Here is a 24,057-nt window from a genome sequence, read left to right on the forward strand (position 1 = left end):
CAACAAGTCAAATCAGTTCAATCTTGTAGGATTGTTTTTGTAGCTGTCAAAGTTGCTCTAATAGATTTCAAGCCACTATGGTAAGATTATGCATTATGACCTGTTGAACTCTAATTCTTCACATTTTTATGCTCATAAGTACAACATTAGAATCACCTCAATGGTACTATAAGACTTGGTAAGCAGTCAAACATAGAGAAAATGCTATTTCGTAAACAAAACACTAGATAACATATGCGGGCACCTCGTTGCCCAATACATGAATACAAGGATATTCAGGCATCTCGTTGTCCAGAATTATCCTGTTTCCAAATCGACTGAGTAAATGAAGCAAACAAGCATGGTAATAATGTAATGGCAATTTAAAAAAAAAGTTATATTAGGGCCCCTTCTGTCATAACAGATATTCTGGCACCTTGTTGACTAATTATGTGAGTATTCAGGCACTTCACTGCCTGAAATCATACTGTTTCTAAATGTTGCAAGCAAGTGAGCGAGGAAAAAAAAGACACTTAATTGTCTTCAAAATGTTGTTTCTTCATGAAAATATAAAGCAGTTTCTAATATTTTGTTTTCACAAAATTGACATTTATTTCATAATGGATGAAAAAAAATAATATTGAATTAAATTTTTTGGAATTTAATTTCAGCACATTAGAGATGTCCTGCAGCACCCTGGTTGAAAACAGCTGCTTTAGGTGATCAATCAGGTAATGCTATGGTCACAAAGGTTCGTACAAATAATAATTTTGTACGAATCTCCCTATTTTTCCATTGTCTTCCCGAATTTCCATTGTCTGAAAATCGTTGTACAGCGTTTGTAGCAGTTTGTAATGGCATTTGTGACCGAGGCTTTAGATAAAAAACAGAATATTATTATTTGGGACCAAAATATAGTCAAAATATACAGACGTAGACCACAAAACTCAGTAAAAAACCCACCAGATCAACTATTGTACATCTAGGTATACACAACAGGAAAGCCTCTAAATAGCACCTAAACAGACATTTTCAGGCATCTCAAGAACTCTTAACACCCTTCTCAGCATAATTTACTGAAAACTTTGATGTTCATTTCCTCAAGTTTATTGATATCCTATAATGAAAAATTCTGAACGGCTGCTGTTCAATAGCAAGAATTTTGTCTTCCTATAAAGATATAAGAGATATTTCAAATCACTTATATTTCATGACCACTGACATTAAGGGGAATCAAAACATTTGCCAATGCCGATAAGATGAAAATAGTGAAGTGCAAATTGTATATGAACTATTTGTATTCATCCTGTTAATACTGTTCTCAATTTTATATCGCATTTACAAGATATTTTTTTGAAATTCCACACATATAACATCACATGTTTTAAAGGGATGTCAGCCAACTTGTACTGAATAAGAGGCTTTCCATATGTACAAGTCAATTAATCTTCATAAATCCTGTATGATTCTACTTTTTCAGGAGAGCTCAGTTGCACAAAGGACTATAGACCTTCCTTGGCTAGCAAATTCTGTAATGGCTCATATGTATATATATTTATATATATATATGCAGCGCAAACCCGTCTGTAAACACCACCCAAGGGAGACAAGAAAAGTGGTCTTTATAGGCAGGTGGTCTTTAAGTACAGGTGCCTATAGTACATGTTTCAATGGGAAACCATTTTCAAGGGAAACAACAAATACGGTCTTTGTAGACAGATGGTCACTAAAGCAGATTTGACTGTATATATATATATCCAAACTTTGAAGGTATTCTGATTGGACTGATGAAGAGACATACCCCTCCATATCGATCCTGGACATGCAGGGTTAAAGTTTTGAGGTAAATTTTAAAGAGAAACAAATATTAATGTCATAATAAAATGACTAAATAGAAGTGGTACTTAACAAGTTCAAGTATAGAGTTCTTGAATTGTCAATCATATGAATCATTCCACCTGCCATTTTTTAAAGAAATCATTTCCCTTGTCATCAACCACAATAAAAGCTGGGAAATCCTCCACATCTACCCGCCAGATAGCCTCCATACCAAGCTCTTCATACTCTAACACTTCAACCTTCTTGATACAGTCCTGAGCCAAGATGGCTGCCGGCCCGCCAATAGAACCAAGGTAGAAACCACCATGAGTCTTACATGCCTTGGTGACCTGTAGAATGAGGGGAGGGGGAGGGGAGGGGAGGGGAGGGGAGGAGGGGGAGTTGGAGAGGGAGGCAGAGGGGAGGAGGGGAGGGAGATCGAGGGGGAGGAAAATAGGGGCACATATAATGAGAAATAGACAACGGGCGTGTTCATAGATGGGTGAAAAGGAGTGAAAGATAGAGAGAAGAAAGAGACAGGAAGAGAATGTGTTTTAAAGCTTAGAAATAAAATATTAGTATTTTTTTCTGTTCACTCTAATCATTTCATGTTCTGAGATGCCGAGTGTTTTTTTTGGAGAGGAATAATGTTTATTTTATTTGTTTTTTGTAATACTTTTATTTGGATCTGAGTCCTTATTCTGAATTCAATGAATTGATACCAAAGATTTTGTTATTGTGATAACACAGTGCTTGATCCAAAGAAAAAAAAGAAGGCCATATTGTAGGAAAATCCTATTTCATCAGACTATATCATAAAGATGTTGACCACTAGTGTGTGTTTCATAACTTTCTTTGGACCGCTGAGGGGAGTTATATTTCCACAAAGCGCGCAGCACTGAGGCTAAATATTTCATATTCTTCACCACCCGATCTTAATACTGTACAATCCAATATCCAAAGTGATGATATACTACATATTGTTAAAATAAGATATCATAGAGATTTATTGCTGTATATTAAGAAATGTCATCTATTTTTTTAAAACAGATTTTGACTAACATGTCAAAGATAATGAAATTCAAATCTAAATCAGTGTTTATGAATCAGTCTGCTTATGGTGGCGGGTCATTGCGTTTATAGATTTGAAACAGAATTTTTTTTTTGGTAAAAATATGTGGTATACAATAGGGATATGTGCCTTGCAACTTAACAAAAACAAAGTCATCAAAGATTATTACTGTACACCATACAGCTTCTTGGGTACAAGGCAAATTGGTTTGTTGCCTAATTGGTTAGACTGAACTGGTTATCACATGTGTAGCCAATGTGATAATACATGTATGACTGAATGATAAGTACGCCACACACATAAATCAAGAACTTACATCTTTGCTTCTGTTCCCTTTGGCTAACATGACCTTTGACCCGCCAGCAGCCTGAAATGAGTTGACATAAGAGTCCATTCTGCCTGCCGTTGTAGGTCCAAATGATCCCGATGCATAGCCCTACAATCATGTGAAAGACATAGAGTTATATTGATAAATAGCCCTACAATCATGTGAAAGATTCCACTCGATATAACATGTTTTACCAACAAATTCAGTATTTCCCAACTTCTACTTCTATTTCTATGGTAATACTCATCAACGCCTGTTCAGCATCTAGATGAGGGTAAAACATAGAGTTGTTATATACAGCTCTATGTGGGACAGTTCCTGAAAAGGGAACTAAACTGTTTCAAGAGTCACCTTGAACTGCTCCAAAGAAGGCATTTTGACGATGATCTGAGGTAGCTCGTCCCAGTCCTTAAATGTCCTTTAGTGTCCCAAGTGATGTTATATTTCAATAAGGCTCCAGGTGAACAATACTTTTAAAGGGCAATCTATCATTCTGTGACAAAGACATTTCTGGGCAATGTCACTATTAAAAGAAAAATGAATGTGAGAAATAAGTTTTGTAAAGGCCATATCATTGATTAATATAGTGTTCATCCATCATACTGCTCCAAAACAGTTATTAAAGGTGAAGGCCAGTTTTGGAAACGCCCCCCTCTCAAAAAATGAAATGGAAGCTCTTATTACCAATCTTGTGAAAGAATATGTTTTGATTAAGATATGATACAAATTTTGCCGGGAAACCGCCTACTAATTGATATATTTGGTAAACAGTTATTAAACTGCAAGCATGCAGCAGCCTAGAGAACCCTGCAGGGTTTTACAAGTAAAATCTTCTGAAATAAGAGGATATCTCACTGAAGGTGTTTGGGTTCTTACCTCTGGTGTCTTTGCTGGTCCTGCATAATAAACAGGATGATCTTTCATATACTGAGGAAGCTCTTCACCAGCATCCAACCTCTCCTGCAGCTTAGCATGTGCAATGTCCCTAGCAACCACCAATGTGCCTGTCAAGCTGATCCTAGTTCTGATTGGATGCTGAGTCAGTGTTGCTAGGATATCATCCATGGGTTGGTTTAGATTGACCTTGATGACCTCACCACTCAGGTCACCCTCTTGGACCTCAGGTAGATACTTGATAGGATTGGTTTCAAGCTGCTCTAGGAACACACCTTCCTCTGTTATCTTACCAATCGCCTGTAGAAAAGCAATCAATTTACATTGAATTCCACATATATGGTGAAACACCCTTGTCTGCATTCAGATTCAGATTATTTAATTGCTCCATATTTTCATATTGCATGGCTATTTATCAAATATTCAGAGACAAGTCAAATACATATGATTCCCTTATACTTAAAGCCACACTGTCCTACTTGTAGCTACTTGCTCCCTCTATATAGAAAACAATGCCTAATCGGTGACCATTGGTCCCCCATGATCCTCTTTTTCTTATGTTAATTGAGAGCTGAGTTGATGAGATAACCACCTTAGGTTAGGAATATTGTGTTTTGAGGTCAAACAAATTGCAATAAAATATTTTTCACTGCAATGCATTTTAGTAAGGTCCTCAAAATGACATACTAAAAGTCCAAAAAAATCCAAGTAGTGGAAGTGCCCCTAATTTGCATAAATCCAATATGGCCGCTATTTTGAGGATTTTCACATAGATTTTGTCATATTTGTCAACTTGTATAGGCTGTTGTGGCACTAAAGGAGTAGGAAAAGTGATCTGCTGTACATTTTGTATCAACTAAAATACCCATATTCTACAGGTACATCACACACCTGAGACAAATCCCCCGCACACCCACACAATCCAACATGTAATTTATGCTCAATTTATTACCTTAGCAGATGATGTTATTTCATTATGCACTAGACAAATATCATGTCATTTTATATTGAAACAACTAAAACAAAAATATCAGTTCAGAAAAACTGGCCCTTATGAGTATTCGTACAAACACAAGAGCTGTTATAGGGTTATGTAGGGGTACAGCCCGTACCTTACATTATCCGTGTAGTGGACTAATTGTGTCTATTTTCCATAAATCCACAATGGCCGCCAATTCTAGGATTTTCTCCTAGATTTGGTCAAAATATTCACCATACATACCTTTTAGCACACTTTTAGTGTACTTTTAAAGTCTAAAATGTTATTTCCAAGAATTTTTTGTTTGCATAAGGTTTCATATGCCCGGTTGAGTGTTTTAATTTGCTTAAATTCAAAATGGCTGCTAAATTAAACATTTTTGTAGAGAATGTATTATAATGATATTTTTTGTCTTATGTTACATTGAATACATTCAGACTAATTGCAACAACACTTATATATGTTGTACAAATATATTTATATTTCAAATGTTTCATAATTAGGTTTTTTAATTTGCATATATACACATACATTTTGTTAAAAGTGGGTTAATCAATTTTGTGTTGATTCTCACCTTACAATGCATTTCAGAGCAGCTATGTCTATGTTAGTTTACAATCCCAGTGCAATTGTTATTACAGGATGCAGGTCATGAGGCCTACAGTTAAGTATACATATTTTAATTTGATTAGAGTTGGTAGTCTCCTACAAACAAACATTTATGTGGCATGCTGATCAGTAGTATCGTCAAGTTCTAGGTAGGCCTATAATGGTGGTGAGTTGCTACAACTAGTGCCATGACAATCAGTGCAGGCTGTTGGACATTGGAGGCCATACTTCCAGCACGTGCATTTCTTGGCTGCACAATCTTTCTTGCATCCACATCTGATGATCTTAAGGTGTTATGCGGAAGCTGGTGTTTTATCAGTTTTTATTGGAAGATACTTCCCATCCATGACCTGCCAACTCAGTTTCCCGATGTCAGGCTGTCTGCCATTCCTTTCCATTCTAATATCTGATAGTACACACGCAGACTGTGGAACTTTCCTGCTGCTGAAGTTGGTTGGAAAGTCTTTGCTTACGCAATCTTCTATTGAGTCACCGCCATACAGGCATACAAGTGCCTTCTCTCCAGTTGGAATAATGGCCTCCTTCAGGTATGATGCCGGCTGACTAAATACCATGGCAAGCTCACAGAAGTCGTCATTCTTCATGATTTTCTTCAGTGCTACGCCTTTCCCTAGTCCAAATATGCGAGACATTGTGCCGCAGTCCAGAAGCACACGACACAGAGAAAGTAGTCACACACACTACTTCCTAGAGTTTCCTTCAGCTGTTTGATATGTTCGGTTCTTCTTGGAGTTGCCTTAATTGGGCTCAGGTGCAAAAAAAAAGAAGTCCTTTGAATTCAGATCAGCGTAGAAGATCAGCACGATGAGAAGGTTTGTGTCATCATCGACAATAACTGTTGCTTTGAACTTCTGTTGCATCACAATTAATTCCAGGATCTGCTCTTCCTCAATTGCTACATCACAATGAAGATCAAGAAGATGCTGTCCGTTAGTAGTTGTTCAAGAGAGAACTTAAGTGGGCTGCTCCACGAAATTAGCTACTCCACATGGAACACCTGGGTGCTAAACAACCTCTGGAAATTCCTATAGTGATCACTATAGGAGCTTCCAGAGGTTGTTTGTACTTGTTGCAGATGTATATTATACAAGTCTGGTATCAGCATGGTATTTAGAGCAGCATCAACGAGTAAATGCATGGCTCCGCACATGCAGCTCTAGAAATAGCCTTTCCACCAAGCATATATGGCATACTTTATACTTCAGGAAGTTCATGGGGCCCTGAGTCCGTCATCAAATGCCCTGCAGAACGATCTGCTTCAAGTCACTGTCACTTGGCTGGCTCCTGGTTATTGTGAGTGCCTTCCACCAGAGCAGCTTATCAAACGTCCAAACAGGTGTATAGTATTATACCTTTAGCATGGGTACAAGCAAAACGCAGAGTTTAGTAAACACATGCAGGATGGATCACTAGGATTCATGTCAATCATGGGGAGAAACATAGAAGATGACTGATCATGGTACTTGCCGTTGTGTTTATTATCTGTATCGTTCCGGACCTTTGAAGGCCTTGGGGACCAAAGTAGTAAAGATGTCTTCAACAACACATCAAGATCAAATGTTGGATCTTCTGGTCCCCGATTCACAATCGGCTAGTAAACCAGAGGTTGTACAGTTGTAGATGCCTTTAAGCAGGGATGCCAACCTTTCAGAGCACAAATCAGTAATCATAAGGCTAAAAATCCGTAATTTGGAGACAAAATCCGTAATTTTCTGCGCGACGCAAATTTTTCTGCACGTTGGCAAGCGCAGCTCCCGCAGGCAAGCGCGATAGCACAACAAGTTAAATAAAAGTAACATACCTGTTCATTAGTTGGTGTTACACGATGCATTTCCATTTCTTACTGTATTCTTCTTTAAAAGTCTGTAACTTCTTGCCACGCTTCTTAGTTGTGGAAGACATGATGATTGATATCTAAATCCAACCAACATGAGTTCAGATTGTCGACGAAAATCGACGAACGCTGTGACAGCCTGTGAGAAATCCGACAGTGTACACGGCGCTAGCGTAGCGAGGCCTGGCGCTGGCCGCGCGGCCAAGAGAGGTATTTCACCCGGCCCCCGCTCGCGAAGCACATGTATGCACCTGCACTGTGAAAGGGGTGTGCTAGATAACAAATTGTCCAATCGGAAGCCCTATGGGATTTCTATGCATGGATTCAAGGATGGCTGCGCTGCAATAGTCAAAAGTACGTGCTAAACCTTAAAGTGCTAATTTTGAAAATCGGCAAAATCGGCAAAATCCGGGATTTATGGTATGAAAATCGTACCGCCAGTAATCGGCCGATTTCCCGTAGAAATTACGGGAAATCCGTACTAGTTGGCATCTCTGTTTAAGTATTCAATGTTGATACGTCCAACAGTAGCAAAGTCCTCAGCGGATACCGTTTAGTACAGGCTTACAGTAAATTATCCCTAGGGTTTGGGTAGCAATGTGCCCATCTGTGGAAAGTACCTGATCCATCAGGAGTGTCGATATTATTTGCAATAAACTGAATGAACTCTTGAGAAATTGCCGCACTTCTTTCATATTTCTTAACCACCGGATAAGAGCATTAGAAGCATTGCGCATGCAGTGTGTCGATCAGAAAGCGAGATGAGAATTGATGATGCATTTGTAGTCCAAGCTGAAGAGGAGCAAGGAGAACCCTTGGACGTATTGCGTGCATTATGGCTTGCCCAATAGATGCCAGCATCACAATCTACCTTTTGGCCAACAAACATGTTCCTCAATAGCAGTTGCAGGGAATCTGTGAGAAATGCAGGTAAACGTGTCACTTGTAATTTTCTTTTAATAACTTGACGTCATTCTTTAAACGGTGAGGCAGCAGTCTTGATGATCCTCATTTTCTCCTGCTTTGGTGTGTTGTTCTTTGGCTGCTTGTGGAATTCATACAGAATAGCAAACTGTGCTACGAAATGTAACTACATCATGGTTTCCTTTCAGTTCAGTTATACAATCCTCTCACCTAAGTGCCACTGTATTTTCTTTTTCATGTATACCCCACTGTCGGCATCATGATCTGTATCCAGAAAATACTCTTGCATCTTAGTAACAAAATCAACTACTGTTGTTTGTTCCTCATCATTTTCCTCAAGGGACTTGACTATTTTAAGAATGCAGTCAATTTCACCTCATGTTTAGTTCGGCCAGTTTTAGCCTTTTTGGAAGTGCTTGTGCTCACAGAGTATACCATTGGTATTTTTTTTTTTAGTTTTAAAGTTCACCATGCATAGTTTATGGTAAACTGCATCAACTGCGGGAAGATCATTGACAGACGCAAGTCTTCCAGACACATTTTGCGACCAAGTATCATTTCTTTTAATGCATATCTCTACTACAACTACAGTAATAGTACAATCAGTACCACAACAACAACTAAAGCCCCCTTCCTATTCATGTGTAGGCTTGCCTTTTGTAGCACTGCATAGATCAGCGATCAAGAAAGGTGTACATTCTGTGGCGTCATGAATTACAGGCTTAATTTGACCTCTGAATGAATTTAGATGAAGGAGGGGGGGGGGTGGGGGTGTAATAACAAACTTTGATTGGTTATTGTGCCTTAGTTGATTCTGATATCTTAATTTTAAAAAATGTATTGTATTCTGCACATTATAAGCTTTCCATCGATATTATAATGAAACTATTATTGGGTGTTCTACTTCAAAGTTTTGCAATGAATGACTATGAATTAGGCATCATGGATATCACATAATAAAAGCTTACGGGTCTAACTTAGTTTGATATTTGACAAAAATAGTGACTAGAGAGCACAAATACCGCAGTAATATGGATAATTGTACTGTGATGAGCCATTAGCATGCAATGTACTATTTGTCAGATCTCTAAACTTATGTAAACTGTTACACTGAGAACAACTTCTAATTCCAATGACCATGAGGATAATGTAAGGTACAGGTTGTACCCCTAATAGCCCTACCAACAGCTCTTGTGTTTGTACGAATACTCATAAGGGCCAGTTTTTCTGAATATTTTATTTCATTTTTTTCAATATCATTAAAATGACATGATATTTGTCTAGTGCATAATGAAATAACATCATCTGCTGAGGTGATAAATTGAGCATAAAATACATATTGGATTGTGTGGGTGTGGATGTGTGGGAGATTTTGTTCAGATATGTGATGTACCTGTAGTATATGGGTATTTTAGTTGATAAAAAATGTACAGCAGATCACTTTTCCTACTCCTTCAGTGCCACAACAGCCTATACAAGCTGACAAATATGATAAAATATATGTGAAAATCCTCGAAATAGCGGCCATATTGGATTTTTGCAAATTAGGGGCACTTCCACTATTTGGATTTTTTAGGACTTTTAGTATGTCATTTTGGGGACCTTACAAAAATGCATTGCAGTGAAAAATATTTTATTGCAATTTGTTTGACGTTTACCGAAAAAAAGACACAATATTCCTAGCCTACCTGTCCAGTGACCTTGTAGAGTGATCTAATCCCTTCTATTAACTAGTACAGATAAGCTTTAACATAAACCATACTCAAATTGTAGCAAGGTGACTTGAATATATACATAACATGTAATGAAATGTCATACTAACATGTTATGATAGTTATCCTTGCTATCTAGTAGCATGATGTCTATATGAGACTTACCTGCCTGTCTGCAGAGCATGAAACACCCAGTCCTACAGGGCAAGATGCACCATGCCTAGGAAGACGGATAACTCTCACATCATGACAGAAGTATTTCCCACCAAACTGAGCTCCTATACCAAGCTGTTGAGATAACTCATGGATTTCTTTCTCCAACTCTACGTCTCTGAAGGCTCTTCCATGCTCATTACCTGTATGGAATAACCATACCAAATATACCAGGGGGGTGTTTCACAAAGATCCTAAGTTGGACTTAACAATTATGGAAAGCCGTTAGTATCCTTGAAAATATTTTGTAAAAGTTATTTTAAAAGGCATAAAATGTTGATTCGAATCATTCATATTTTCTATTATCATGGGAGATTTCATGTTGATGTGGAATTTATGAAAAGTCTAAAATACTTGAATTTTTGCTTTTGAATATATTTCATTATTACCGGTAGGCCACAAATGGCTCTCCATAATATTTAAGTCCAACTAAGAGTTAAGTTCGACTTAGAAACTTTGTGAAACACCCCCCTGGGCTTGTACCTTAGATGAAAGGAACAGTAATGTATCAGCGAGAGGACAATAGAGATACGAAATAGAACCAAGCACCGCAATGGGCTGATGGCGAGCTGCACAACATTTATTGTATTTGGACCAGTGAAATCATGTGGTGAATGAGTTTGTTATGTTAGATCTAGTGTAGGGGGAAATAAGATACAAAGTAAATCTGGGAGATAAGGCAAAAGAAATTACATCATATTGAGAGTTACAAGTATACATGTATGAATTTATTATAATAATAATAATATAATTACTGTACTGACCACTGCTCTAATGGAGGATGACTAGCAGTGCATTAGAATCATAGGAAATGTGAAAATTAATCAAAATTTTAAAATGCCCTTATCTTGCATAACTAACCTCAGTGAAAGCTTCCACAGTGGCTATTTTTAGTATGAATACTAACCTGTCGTTGGTAGGGTGTCATAATACTTTGTAGAAGCCATTTTAACAGTCTTGAGAGTCATCTCTGCGGATAGTCCACCAACCACAAACGATAGATGGTATGGAGGACATGCAGCTGTACCAATTGTCTGCAAAATATATCAATTCATTCAAAATATTATTACCAATTAACTGGAAATGCCCAAAGGGGTCTTACATGTAGGTAGTCTACGCGAAATGTATCAGCACAAAAAGAAGCGTTCGTAACGCAGAAAGGCCCAACGCCGAATGAAAATTTGTGATGTGACATACATGTATGTTAATTACATTTTTGTTGGTAATGTTAAGTCTAAACAAGGTAGCATAGATATTTCCCAGTCCTGTGTCCTTGAAATACAGTTCTATCACAATGCCATAAAACTATGCTTTTCACCACACCAATTATGAGTTTTTTGTTCTGGACACATTTTTTCTTGACGCTATATTTGGTAAACTACCTTTATAGAGGAATTTGATAACATTGCTCATAAGCTAACTTACATAATCTCTGACTTTAGCATTCAATTGTAATGAAAAAAATTGCAGGACTGTAGAGACATTCTAGATTTTATGAATCAATAGTTCATTTAGATACCAAGATATCCATGATTAAAATCTGGAAATCATACCAATGAATAAAACTCAGCCTGTACAGGTGAACATGTACTCTCCCATGTCAGTCAATAACTGCTAGTATATGGTACCCCATGTTGGTGTGCATACAACATGCAACTGTGAGCACCAAGCCACCAATAAAAAAAATTGATATTGTATGTAAATTAATATGATTTTTGCTTTTGGACCCCATGGAAGAACAGGACCATTCTCAAAAATGGTCCTGAAATGTGCTATCCAACTGTTTGTCTATACTTTACACATTTATTTACTTTGTTATCATTTGAAATGTGTTTTATATGTATGTTTTTAAAACTTGTATGTTTATATGAATTTCGGAAATAAAAACAAACAAACAAACAAACTGGCAGCTAGTCATCATTAATTTACGTTTCTCTCTGGATTGCCTTCTCCTTTGAGGCACTTCTCAAAATATATTATAGAAAGCATATCATTACAGGACCTCTAAAAAGAAAAGGCCCTCTTAATAAGTTGACATTTTAGTTGTTTTGTGTGTTGGATCAAATGGGATCGTTGTGCAGCACTGGATCACAATGACATAACTGATTAAGCCAATCTGAAATTCCCATAAGTATTGTGATCGCAACTTTAACAAAGTGTAACTTTCTCATTTTTTAAGCTGATTTTGTTCAAACTTTCACAAGTCTGCTTCTCTGATTTTCTGCTTTATTTTAGAATAGTTTGCTATTAAGATTGGATTTCCCTTTAATTGCTATTGCACAATACATACCTGCTAAGAAATATATGAATTGTTTGTTTTATACTTATCAATAATATAGTTGCGAATAAAACAATAGAAAAACATTAAAAATATTTGACCCAGAACACAGGCCTTTTGTCTTGCTTTGACTATAATTCCATTTCTATCAGCTTTGAAGAAATCTAAATACCTTGATTTTCTCATTGACAAAAGCCATGAGTTTTTCTTTATTGAGGAGAGCCTTTGTCTGCTGGTAAAGAAATGTTTTATTTGCTGAACCTCCTCCCTTGGCGATAAAGAGAAAGTGATATTCATTTCCTGGGACTGCGTAGAGTTCTATCTGTGCTGGTAGGTTGGTTCCTGTGTTTGCTTCCTTGAACATATCCAGTGGGGATACCTGAAAGAAACAGACAAAAAAAAACTTAATCATTCTGCAGTGGCGGTTAAAAGGGGTATTAAATGCATTTATAAATTCTTGGAACTTGCTCTGGAGAATAGACAGCAAAGAAAAGGAGACCTGTTAAACTTAATACACGCATTTCAATGGGATGTCGCTCAACTTGTACTTATGACGGTTTCGTGAGATGCAGCCATGGAGGACAGGACATGGAAAAATGAAAGAGAAGCCTGTCTGTATCACAAAGAGCTTAATTCTAATAGGAGCTAAATCCACTTTTGATGAAAATTGAGTTATTGATATCAGAACATTGTTCACTTAAGTACCTGTCTTTCAACAAAATTATTTACCTACATTTTGGGAGCAATTATGAAAAAATGCACCTTCTAATATCACTTTTCCATAGACGCCTGTAAAAAATCTGGTAAAGAATTTTTTTTCTTCTCAGGAGGTACAAAAATGGATTTAGCTCCTTTTGGAATTAAACTCTTCATATGTGAATATGGATTCTTGATATAATTAAGAATGAGAAAGTTAATTTCATTCTTTTTGTTACACTTGAGCCAGAACTCAACCTTCAATTTAAATCATATTACAGTATATTCCTTATCAGCCGAGGGGTCTCACCTGTGAATACCTAAGATTCTTCTGTGTGTATGTGTTATAGACTCCTCTAGATAAATGTTCTTCATCTCTCTCATCTGTCCAGACATTCTGACCTCTTTTACCTGGGCAACACAATAAAAGGTAAAACTAACCCATAATGGCAGTAAACCTTATGTCTACTCAACAATATTATTATCAAAATTACCCTCTATTCCTCTTTTTGGTGCAAGCCATTTTCTTAATAATATGAAGAACATGTACATGAATCATAGGGAAAAAAACATTCTGGTCAGAAACATATTTTTAAAATCAAAAGTCAAATTACATTGACTTGATAGCGCAAAATGGTAAAAAAAAAAATCCCAACAACATGAATATATAAAAAGTTTCATACATGTACTCAAAAATTTAAAAAGCTCTTATTCATATTTTAAAATTACCTGACTTTTTCTCAATAAAAATTGATTATCTGAGGATTACCTGACAGAGCAAGAGCAAACTTTATTCAACCTTTGTTCTATTGAAGTATATTACTTCAAAGCTGGTGAATGTAATAGTTTGTTACTATTGACACTACGAAATATGAGATGGAGTCATTATAACATTAGATGAGTTAACACATTTACTATTAAAAATTCAAGAGGATATTTATTAATGATAATAATAATAATAATAATAATAATAATAATAATAATAATAATAATAATAATAATAATAATAATAATAATAATAATAATAATAATAATAATAATAATAATAATAATAATAATAATAATAATAATAATAATAATAATAATAATAATAATAATAATAATAATAATAATAATAATAATAATAATAATAATAATAATAATAATAATAATAATAATAATAATAATAATAATAATAATAATAATAATAATAATAATAATAACAACCAAGTGATTTATATAGTCCTCTTACACATATTAAACAGTTTCTCAGAGTTCCAACAACTTAACTTACACAAAGCAGAAGTAAATGATAATCACTGAATAGGAGAGTTCTTAGAACCTTCTTAAAAACATCTTATGAAGGGGATAGGCGGACAGATCATGGCAGATCATTTGAAAGTAGTGGTGCAGAGGCATGAAAAGCATTATTACCAGCTTTGTTTGTTCTGGGCAAAAGGAGTATGGTGCAGTCTGAGCTTGGACGAAGGCCTGGTCTGGCTTTGATAGGAAGTAATACCCTTTAACTAGGTCTCTAGAAATATACAATCCACATCAAACAGCCAGGCGTAAATAAAGAATGGCTACTATAGCATTGAATGTACCTGAGGCACTGACACACATTAGCTTACCCATCATGATGGCTGTTCCTGTATCTTGACAACCTGGTAAGACCATTGCTGATGCTACGTTGGCATTCTTGAGTAGCTCTAATGATACAAAACGATCATTACTTGAGGCTTCGGGATCATCAAGGATGTTTCTTAATTGCTAGAGGTACAAAAACAATAAGCATATGGATAGCAGTCATGGCATGAAGTTCATGGACAATTTATACAAAATATATATCAAAAAACAGAAACAGAAAACATGCCTTACAGTCACAAAAGAATGGTTGCAAGGTAACATTTATAATATGAACAATTCAGTATTTCTGGAGAAATTTCACACAGGTGCTGTATAAAAATAAATTTGACTACCTGTACACACACCATTATATCATTGTCAGACATCATTAGAATCGAGCATGTCAAGCATAGAAGATCTATTCTGCTAGAAATTACTTTATTACCAGCCTACTACTTGACTGATCTCTGAGAAGTGTCTAACTTTTGTTTTAAAGTGGCCCAAACATTGTGGAGCGTGTGTAACTGCAAGGAAAAGGCGCTATATCAAATATCTTTTGGATTGGATTGGATACATGTAGCTTGTTCTTACTTGTAAATGTTTTAAACTTGGTAAGTAAGCAATGTGAATCATAGCTTATTCCTTAAATAGATGTGTAGACCTGAGAAAGAGAGCTATCATGTCAACCACAGCTTGTTCTTACTTATAACTGTTTGGGCCTGAGTAAGTGAGCAATATCATGATAATAATCATGGTTTGTGAAATATAGCTGAAATGAAAATATCAATCATTGCTTGTTCTTACTCTTAGTTATTAGTGTTTGGACCTGAGTGAGCGATGTTAATCATAGATTCTTCTTACTTGTAAATGTTTGGGCCTGAGTAAGTGAGCAATGTCAATCATAGCTTGAGATGCTAGCATGGTTAGTGCTTCTGGTTTCACTCTTAGAATCTTTCTGCCTTCAACTTCAATAGTAGAGACGAAGTCACCTAGGAAACAATAACAAAAACCACAGATATGAACTTCAAGTTGCTATCTGGGGACCATTTTATTAATGGAAAATATACAATTTTGAAGGCTTTTAGTACAGGGCAAATGGGAGGGGACCTAGCAAGATATGTCACAGAGTTGCCAATCCGTGTTTGATTGATCGCATCTTAAAAATTTAAAAACTTCTTATTTTTAATTGGTTTTTGATCAAACTTTCACTGACCTGTTTCTTTCATTTTTATGCTTCTATTAAAACCAACTCGATATCAGGGTAGACTTTCTCTTTAATTAAACATTTAATCAAATTGTTCATTTATTAACACATTCATATCATTCATCTGGTCACTTTATTTTCTCTCTCAAAAAGATACAATACAGAAAGAAATTCCAGAGAAATATGTGAATAGAGGCCATTGACTGTCAATGATTTTCAAACAGACCAGGGGCCAGTTTTCTCAAAATTACTATAATTCTATTCAAAGACATCCCATAGAAATGCCTGTTTTTATTTTATGATACACACTTCAATGGGATTTCCAAGAAGTTGAATTTTTCCTTTGAGAAATGGCATCCACCTTACCGGTAAGTTTCTTGAATGGTGTGTCGCGAGCATGATCAGGTTCAAACACATCCTGGTAGATAAATGGTTTCTGAGCTGCTACAGAGGCTTTACTTCTCATCAACCCATGTCTCAACGGACAGTGAGATCTCAGAAACCTTGAACACAGCATCTAAAAACAAGAAGAAAACACAGGCCGTCTAAAAAAAATGACATCCTCTCTAAAAGTTGGTTCGTAATGTTGGAGCAATAACCCCTTAAATTCCATTTGAATTTCATAAGGACCTAAGCTAAAACCATTAAGGTATTTTTGTCTTTGTAAGATGAACTATTTCACGTCACTCAGCACTACGGTTTGCCTAGCCCTGGTTCCGATCGCGTGACGCCATGCCTCATTCAGCGAGGCATGCGCACAGCTGTCCGATGGTACCGTAGCAGCCGACGAAGATTTGCTATCGGTATGATATCGTTATGTCATCGGATCATTATCAAGTTCTGTCTATTCTACCCAATTCACTGAAAGCCTGTCCCACAATGCAGTTCACAAATGACATCATGGCATTATTTACCTCATTCCCCATACGTTGATACCAAGATCATTCGAGCATCATTTTTCCGGACAATTCTAACCTGTTAATTCAAGTTTTTAGCAGTCCTAGCATATGAAAATTGTATTTCTTAATCAGTAATTTTGACTGATTTTGTATAATTTGTGAAATATTGTGATATACTTTTATGGATTCTCAAGTGCGAGTGTATGTGCAAGGAATGTGCAAGAAAAGATTTGTTCATGTGTGATGAGCCGTTGCTTACGAAATAGCTGCCTCATGAATTATGCATATATGGATTTTGCGCATGCGTTGTACTAGCTCAATGCAGAAGAACTCTTAAACTCTGTACACAGGGCATGGGAAGCGAACAGTAAGTGCTCAGAGGGCACATAATAAAAATAGCATTTCCGTTTGCTAATCTTTTTCTTACCAAGCTGATTTTACCATCTTGGGTTCATTCTCATTCAATTTTACCTTTCTAAAAACTGTTTTTATACCATCTACCGTCATCTGCAAAACCAAGGAAATTTTCATCAACAAAAATTGTGAAATGTGAGTTCCATTTAATTTGTTACTGATTAGCAAGTTTGACAGTGGACTCGCAATTACAATTTGAATTTTAAATTATTCTTTCTAGTAACATCACCAAGTCAAAAAAATTGTATTTCATTGCTATTTAGGTGTCATCAATCGTCAAGTACAGATTATGAGTTTTGTACAGTGGTGTTAGAAATGTTGAGAATCAATAGCACAGCTTTTAATACACAGCTAGGATAGTAATGCACCGGGGGCTCGTTCCTAGAAACCAACGACAAGACAGTCATATCCGCCAACTACGGAGATGTCTCTGATCTTCTTAAACCGTTTCACGAAGAGCTTACTAGCTAGTATCTCGTGAATACTATTGGCAAGAATAGGAGCCGAGACTTAGCCTTAGTCGCAATACCACCGGATTATTACAAAATTAATATTAGGGAAAATGCAATTATTTAAATGAATTAGTAATAAAAAAGATTGAAAATGATAGCAAGAAATAAGAGATGCAATATACAGTCAAACCTGTCTATAGCGACCACCGAAGGGAAACACAAATGTGGCCTTTATAGACAGGTGGCCTTTGTAGACAGGTGGTCACTAAAGCAGGTTTGACTGTACTTCCAAATTTGTGTAGATTATACAATAGAAGTACTTGTAAAATATAATTGTGAGTATTTCATTACATGACTGGTGAATTAGTTTTGTTCTTGAGATGGGTACCCCCCAGATATTTTCATTTGATAGTTTATAAAAATACACCCTCATATTATTCTTAATAAAAATACAATGTTATGAAAGTTTTGTTTAATGTTTTAGGCATCAGTACAGTATCCAAATGACAAAAATTCGACATTCCAAACGTTAAAACTCATGTTTTAAAGTATTTATTTTACACATTTGAAGATAGAATTTATCTCGAAAGCAATATGGGTCTGAAAAATAAAGAATACACTTCAAACTATGGCTTGCCTGCCGTGGCTAAATACCTATCCCTTCGATGATTTTACAATGTGGAAATAAAGGCGTATAATCAGTTTATTTAAGTGGGAAAATCCTTAAATACAAACATTGCATATTTTCATGAGATTATCAAATACAAAAAACGATAACTCACTGTTTAAGTGAATGTGTTAAAAAATTATAGTTGGAGGATTTATTGTCCTTTTTTGCCAGCCATAGTCTACCCAATAAATGACATGTGATGGCGCTGCCCATCGACTAAATAGTTATGACAGAGATACGACGGTGTCAGAGGCGTCATAACTCCTTAGTAAGGATGTTGTCATTGATGTTGTCATTGATCTTGGCAAAGAGGGCTTGGTGAAACACGTAGCGGACAAGTTGTTCACTAACGCTGATTTAGTCAAGAAGTTAGACTTATGACAGTTTCTAGGAACGGGCCCCTAGACGATGTGTGCATGCACCCCTTCATTACACATAGTCAATAGGCCTACACACTAACACAGTTGTTATCATACGGGACACAGTCACAGACAGGTAACACCAACAAGATTCTAAATGCTGCTCTTATCATAATTTGTTCAAAATTCATTCATTTCCACTATTCAACACATCCATTGTGGTTCTATACATTACAGTAAAATGTTTTTCCAACTCACGAAAATGGACAGAATGGATATTTGATACTGACCTTGTTGTCTGCTCCTTGAAACTAGCGACCAATAAGCCAGCGACCGACAAGGGAGGTTAAAGTGTCTCCAAAACGGCAAATCGAAATGGAAAAAGAACCAAGTGCCCCTTTACCCCCTTAATTCTGACAGGTACACTTTTTAATTAGACACGTGCCCCTTTTCCTTTCTTAAAGGTGCCCCTTTTCCTTGTCATAAATGCCTCCTTTTCACCCCCAATAATTACCAACAATATCAAAAACGAACAGGTGCTCCTTTTTCATTATAATCAGCGCCCCTTTTCATCTCTGGTGAGTTCCTCTATTCAGGTGCGAGAATTAGTGCCCCATATCCCTCTGATAATTGCCCTTTTTACTTTGACACATGCACCTTTTCTTTCTTAATAACTATCTTTTTACCTTCTGATAAGTGCCTCCTTAGAGCCCCTTTTTTCTTTAATTTTCACTCGCTACACACATTTGCATTTATAGTCGATATATAAGCATGTTACTTATAAGAGAAATTTTCAGTCTTTCTTCATTAAATAATTGTGCTTAAAACTCATCAGGGTTTGTTTTTTGTCCTCTTTATAAGATGTAATTTTTTGCACTGCGAAAATTAATATTCAGATCATCACACCCAATACAACTGCAAAGTATGTTGCTTGAGCAGTAACTTGTACCATATATGTAACCCATAGGAAAGAAATGAGCCTGCCGCATACTCCTGCGGCAGACTTGCCGCAGATCTGCAGCAGACCTGCCGCAGACAGTCATCTTTTTCACATGCAAATTAGTTTTGCCGCAGACTTGCCGCAGACTTGCCGCATACTCTTTCAGTATGATGAAGAGTCTGCGGCAGGTCTGCCGCAGACTTGCCGCAGACTTGCCGCATACTCTTTCAGTATGATGAAGAGTCTGCGGCAGGTCTGCCGCAGACTTGCCGCATACTCTTTCAGTATGATGAAGAGTCTGCGGCAGGTCTGCCGCAGGTCTGCCGCAGACTTGCTGCAGACCTGCCGCATACTCTTTCAGTATGATGAAGAGTCTGCGGCAGGTCTGCCGCAGACTTGCCGCATACTCTTTCAGTATGATGAAGAGTCTGCGGCAGGTCTGCCGCAGACTTGCCGCATACTCTTTCAGTATGATGAAGAGTCTGCGGCAGACCTGCCGCAGACTTGCTGCAGACCTGCCACAGACTCTTCGTCATAAATATTCATATCTCATATAGACCTGCTGCAGACCTGCCGCATACTCTTTCATATCCAGTACGTGGCAATAAAGTATGCATGTAGAAGAACCAGTGATAAACTGATTGATACTTCATAATCGATATTGGCAATATCGATATTACCAATTAGGTAATACCAACATATATCGATATTACCAATTAGGTATATTCTATTCTCAATTGTATTAACTTCATCACATTGATCATTTGAAGTGTATTCAAGAGTAACATTTAAAGAGAGGCTCTTACACATATATATACTAAATATGTATATTGTTTCTTGGTTAGTAATCATAGTTTCTTGGTTAGTAATCAATATATCTATTGCTTAAACGTGAATGTAATTGTAACATGATCAGACAAAATAATCTATTGGTTAATAATGACAAAAGGAAAATAGAAATCACAAAAATGATGTGCATTGTCTTAATTTGCTTAACAAATCATGATAAATGTATTTTTCTGTCACACGTGTAAAGTAATAATGAATATGCATGAGATGATTGGTTTCAATTGGCCCTATTAGACTTTAATGGGATTTCCTGGGGCAGACCTGCCGCAGACTGTTCCTGTGGCGTACTGGTATGCTGCAAGTCTGGAGCAAAGTTTCGCCCTGCCGCAGATCTGCCGCAGACTGTTCCTGTGGCATACTAGTATGCGGCAAGTCTGGAGCAAAGTTTATCCTGCCGCAGATCTGCCGCAGACTGTTCCTGTGGCATACTAGTATGCGGCAAGTCTGCAGCAAAATTTCATCCTGCCGCAGATCTGCCGCAGACTGTTCCTGTGGCATACTAGTATGCGGCAAGTCTGGAGCAAAGTTTCATCCTGCCGCAGATCTGCCGCAGACTGTTCCTGTGGCATACTAGTATGCGGCAAGTCTGCAGCAAAATTTCATCCTGCCGCAGATCTGCCGCAGACTGTTCCTGTGGCATACTAGTATGCGGCAAGTCTGCAGCAAAATTTCATCCTGCCGCAGATCTGCCGCAGACTGTTCCTGTGGCATACTAGTATGCGGCAAGTCTGGAGCAAAGTTTCATCCTGCCGCAGATCTGCCGCAGACTGTTCCTGTGGCATACTAGTATGCGGCAAGTCTGCAGCAAAATTTCATTCTGCCGCAGATCTGCCGCAGACTGTTCCTGTGGCATACTGGTATGCGGCAAGTCTGCAGCAAAATTTCTTTCTGCCGCATACTTCGGCATACTCTTTGCCGCAGACTTTTAGTCTGCGGCAGGTCTGCGGCAGATCTGCGGCAGGTCTGCCGCAGGTCTGCGGCATACTTTTCACTTTCCTATGGGAAAGGAATTGTCGTCATCCCTGGTAGTGTAATCACAATCACAAAGATGTAGGGGTTTATTATACCGGGTCAATGTCGCTAAGGACCGCTATAAAGGTCCGCCATTCATAAGGACCGTTATTCATAAGGTCCGCTTTTCATGATTGGAGAAAAGGGTCATTATTCATAAGGGTCATTATTCATAAGGACCGCTATTCATAATCAAAGAAGAGGGTCGGTATTCATAATATTAGAAGAGGGTCGCTATTTATAATACAAAATCGGGGTCGTTATTCATAAGGGTCCCTATTCATAATATTACACAAGGGTCGGTATTCATAACAAAGAAAGAGGGTCGATCACTATTCATGATCAGATGAAGACCTGTCCCTTGTTAATGAAACGGCCATTGCAGCAATCGAGCGACGGAAGAACTAATTAATTTAATTTAATTTACTTTTAATTAAGGAACTTTACATAACTATCTTGATCTAAGGAGACACGAACGAACGAACGACTATTCATAATACGACGAGAGGGTCGCTATTCATAATACGAAATGAGGGTCGCTATTTATAATGCAAAATGAGGGTCGCTATTCATAAGGGTCATGATTCATAAGGGCTATTATTCATAATTAATGAAGAGGGTCGCTATTCATAATAGGAGAAGATGGTCGCTATTCATAATAGGAGTAGAGGGTCGCTATTCAAAATAGAAGAAGAGGGTCGCTATTCATAATATAGAGTGGGGGTCGCTATTCATAATAGTAGAAGAGAGTCCCTATTCATAATAGGAGTAGAGGGTCGCTATTCAAAATAGGAGTAGGGGTCGCTATTCAAAATAGTAGAAGAGGATCGCTATTCATAAAAAAAAAATGAGGGTCGCTATTCATAATAGGACTAGAGGGTTGCTATTCATAATACGAAATGAGGGTCGCTATTCATAATAAGAAATGAGGGTCGCTATTCATAATAGGAGTAGAGGGTTGCTATACATAATACAAAATGAGGGTCGCCATTCATAATAAGGAATGAGGGTCGCTATTCATAATACGAAATATGAGGGTCGCTATTCATAATACGAAATGAAGGTCGATATTCTTAATACGAAATGAGGGTCGCTATTCATAATAGAAGTAGAGGGTCGCTCTTCGTAAAAAGAAATGATGTTCGCTATTCATAATAATAACAAAGGGAAACATCCCCACAGCTATGGCGTCCTGTACAGGCACGTAGCCAGAGTTTGATGATTGGGGGCACATAATCGATCGAGATCACAAAAAGGGTCTAAACATGTTCAACCGATCTTGGGGGGGGGGCGACATATAGCCCTGAATAGTTGTCTCTTTTTAAAGTAGTTATATTTTATCTGTTATCTTTGATAATTATATAGAGCCAACCCCGCTCATGTGGTGACGTAAAAAAAGAGGAGTAAAACATAACACACGTACATGTAATCCTATCGTAAATTGTCCTCCTTGTTGGAAATCTTGCCCCACCACCATGCCCCCGACTGATCTTATCCAGGCTACGCCACTGAGACATTAAGTAAGCCAAGCAGGCCCATTATCCATTTTAGTTTGCTATATAAGAAACAAGTAATTGTTTTTACGACAATAACGTTTGTGTAGAAAGTAATTTTCATTAGGACTTATGGACCTACAAATTATTTAGCGGGATTGGGCCTGACCATAAGCCTAGTATCTACCGAGCCCCCCCCCCCCCCCATTAATACGCCCAGGCGCGGATCCAGAATGTTCCAATAGGGGGGGGGGGGGGGGGAGGGGGTGGAAATTTGAAAAATGCGCAGACCTTTTTTTCAACTCAACATACCAATACTGACAAGGTCATATTAGAAGCACGATACCGTATACCTACAAGCAGGCACAATTTTGGAAAGGGGCCGGGGGCAGGCTCACGTCACGTCTCTTGTCCGATATCAACATTCCCCGTTTTTAAGTTATACATTTTTTTGACATTTCATCGGGGGGGGGGGGGGGGGGGGCTGAAGCCTCTTGCCCGAAAAAGTAATTTTTTAGTTCGCAATTCGGTTAGTGAGCGAAACGAGCGAGCAAAATTTTGAGCATAATATGTATTTTGTGAAAGTGTTATTTATCACCAAGATAAACGAGAAAAGATATCAAAAATTCTTATTCCGGCAACTCGCTGTTCCTTCCTCCCCCCCCCCCCCCCACCCATTAAGCACGAAAGCTTTGAACTTTCTTTAATTATTAGAAAAAGAAGACGATTTATTGTATCATTCTCGAATCTTAATCCTAGTCTGAATTCAGTTTTCCCCCTCGCTTTGACCTTTCATTAATTATT

General features: G+C 37.4%; 1 protein-coding gene across 1 annotated transcript; it reads right to left on the reverse strand.

Annotated features, from left to right (window-relative positions):
* Positions 1–1,651: 1,651 nt before the first annotated feature.
* Positions 1,652–19,313, reverse strand: LOC577019 (fumarate hydratase class I, aerobic). Its single transcript, XM_030987175.1, has 11 exons — positions 19,251–19,313; positions 16,533–16,683; positions 15,824–15,951; positions 14,968–15,106; positions 13,668–13,768; positions 12,834–13,040; positions 11,291–11,417; positions 10,336–10,526; positions 4,074–4,391; positions 3,186–3,305; positions 1,652–2,147 (listed from the first exon to the last, which is right to left on the reverse strand). The coding sequence occupies exons 2-11, from the start codon at positions 16,681–16,683 to the stop codon at positions 1,929–1,931; spliced, it is 1,701 nt and encodes a 566-aa protein (XP_030843035.1). The 5' UTR covers positions 19,251–19,313; the 3' UTR covers positions 1,652–1,928.
* Positions 19,314–24,057: the final 4,744 nt, after the last annotated feature.

The sequence above is a fragment of the Strongylocentrotus purpuratus genome, unplaced genomic scaffold, assembly GCF_000002235.5.
Source record: "Strongylocentrotus purpuratus isolate Spur 01 unplaced genomic scaffold, Spur_5.0 spur5_scaffold_16, whole genome shotgun sequence".
Classification (NCBI taxonomy): domain Eukaryota; kingdom Metazoa; phylum Echinodermata; class Echinoidea; order Camarodonta; family Strongylocentrotidae; genus Strongylocentrotus; species Strongylocentrotus purpuratus.

What these genes read in the sequence shown, in the direction of transcription:
- LOC577019 (XM_030987175.1), bottom strand. Translation starts at nt 16,683, where the DNA reads ATGCTGTGTTCAAGGTTTCTGAGATCTCACTGTCCGTTGAGACATGGG. An exon ending in TTGTCAATGAGAAAATCAAG is followed by an intron (nt 11,418 to 12,833) that starts GTATTTAGATTT and finishes TATATTTTGCAG; the next exon opens with ACAATTGGTACAGCTGCATG. An exon ending in AAGGGAACAGAAGCAAAGAT is followed by an intron (nt 2,148 to 3,185) that starts GTAAGTTCTTGA and finishes CTCATTCTACAG; the next exon opens with GTCACCAAGGCATGTAAGAC.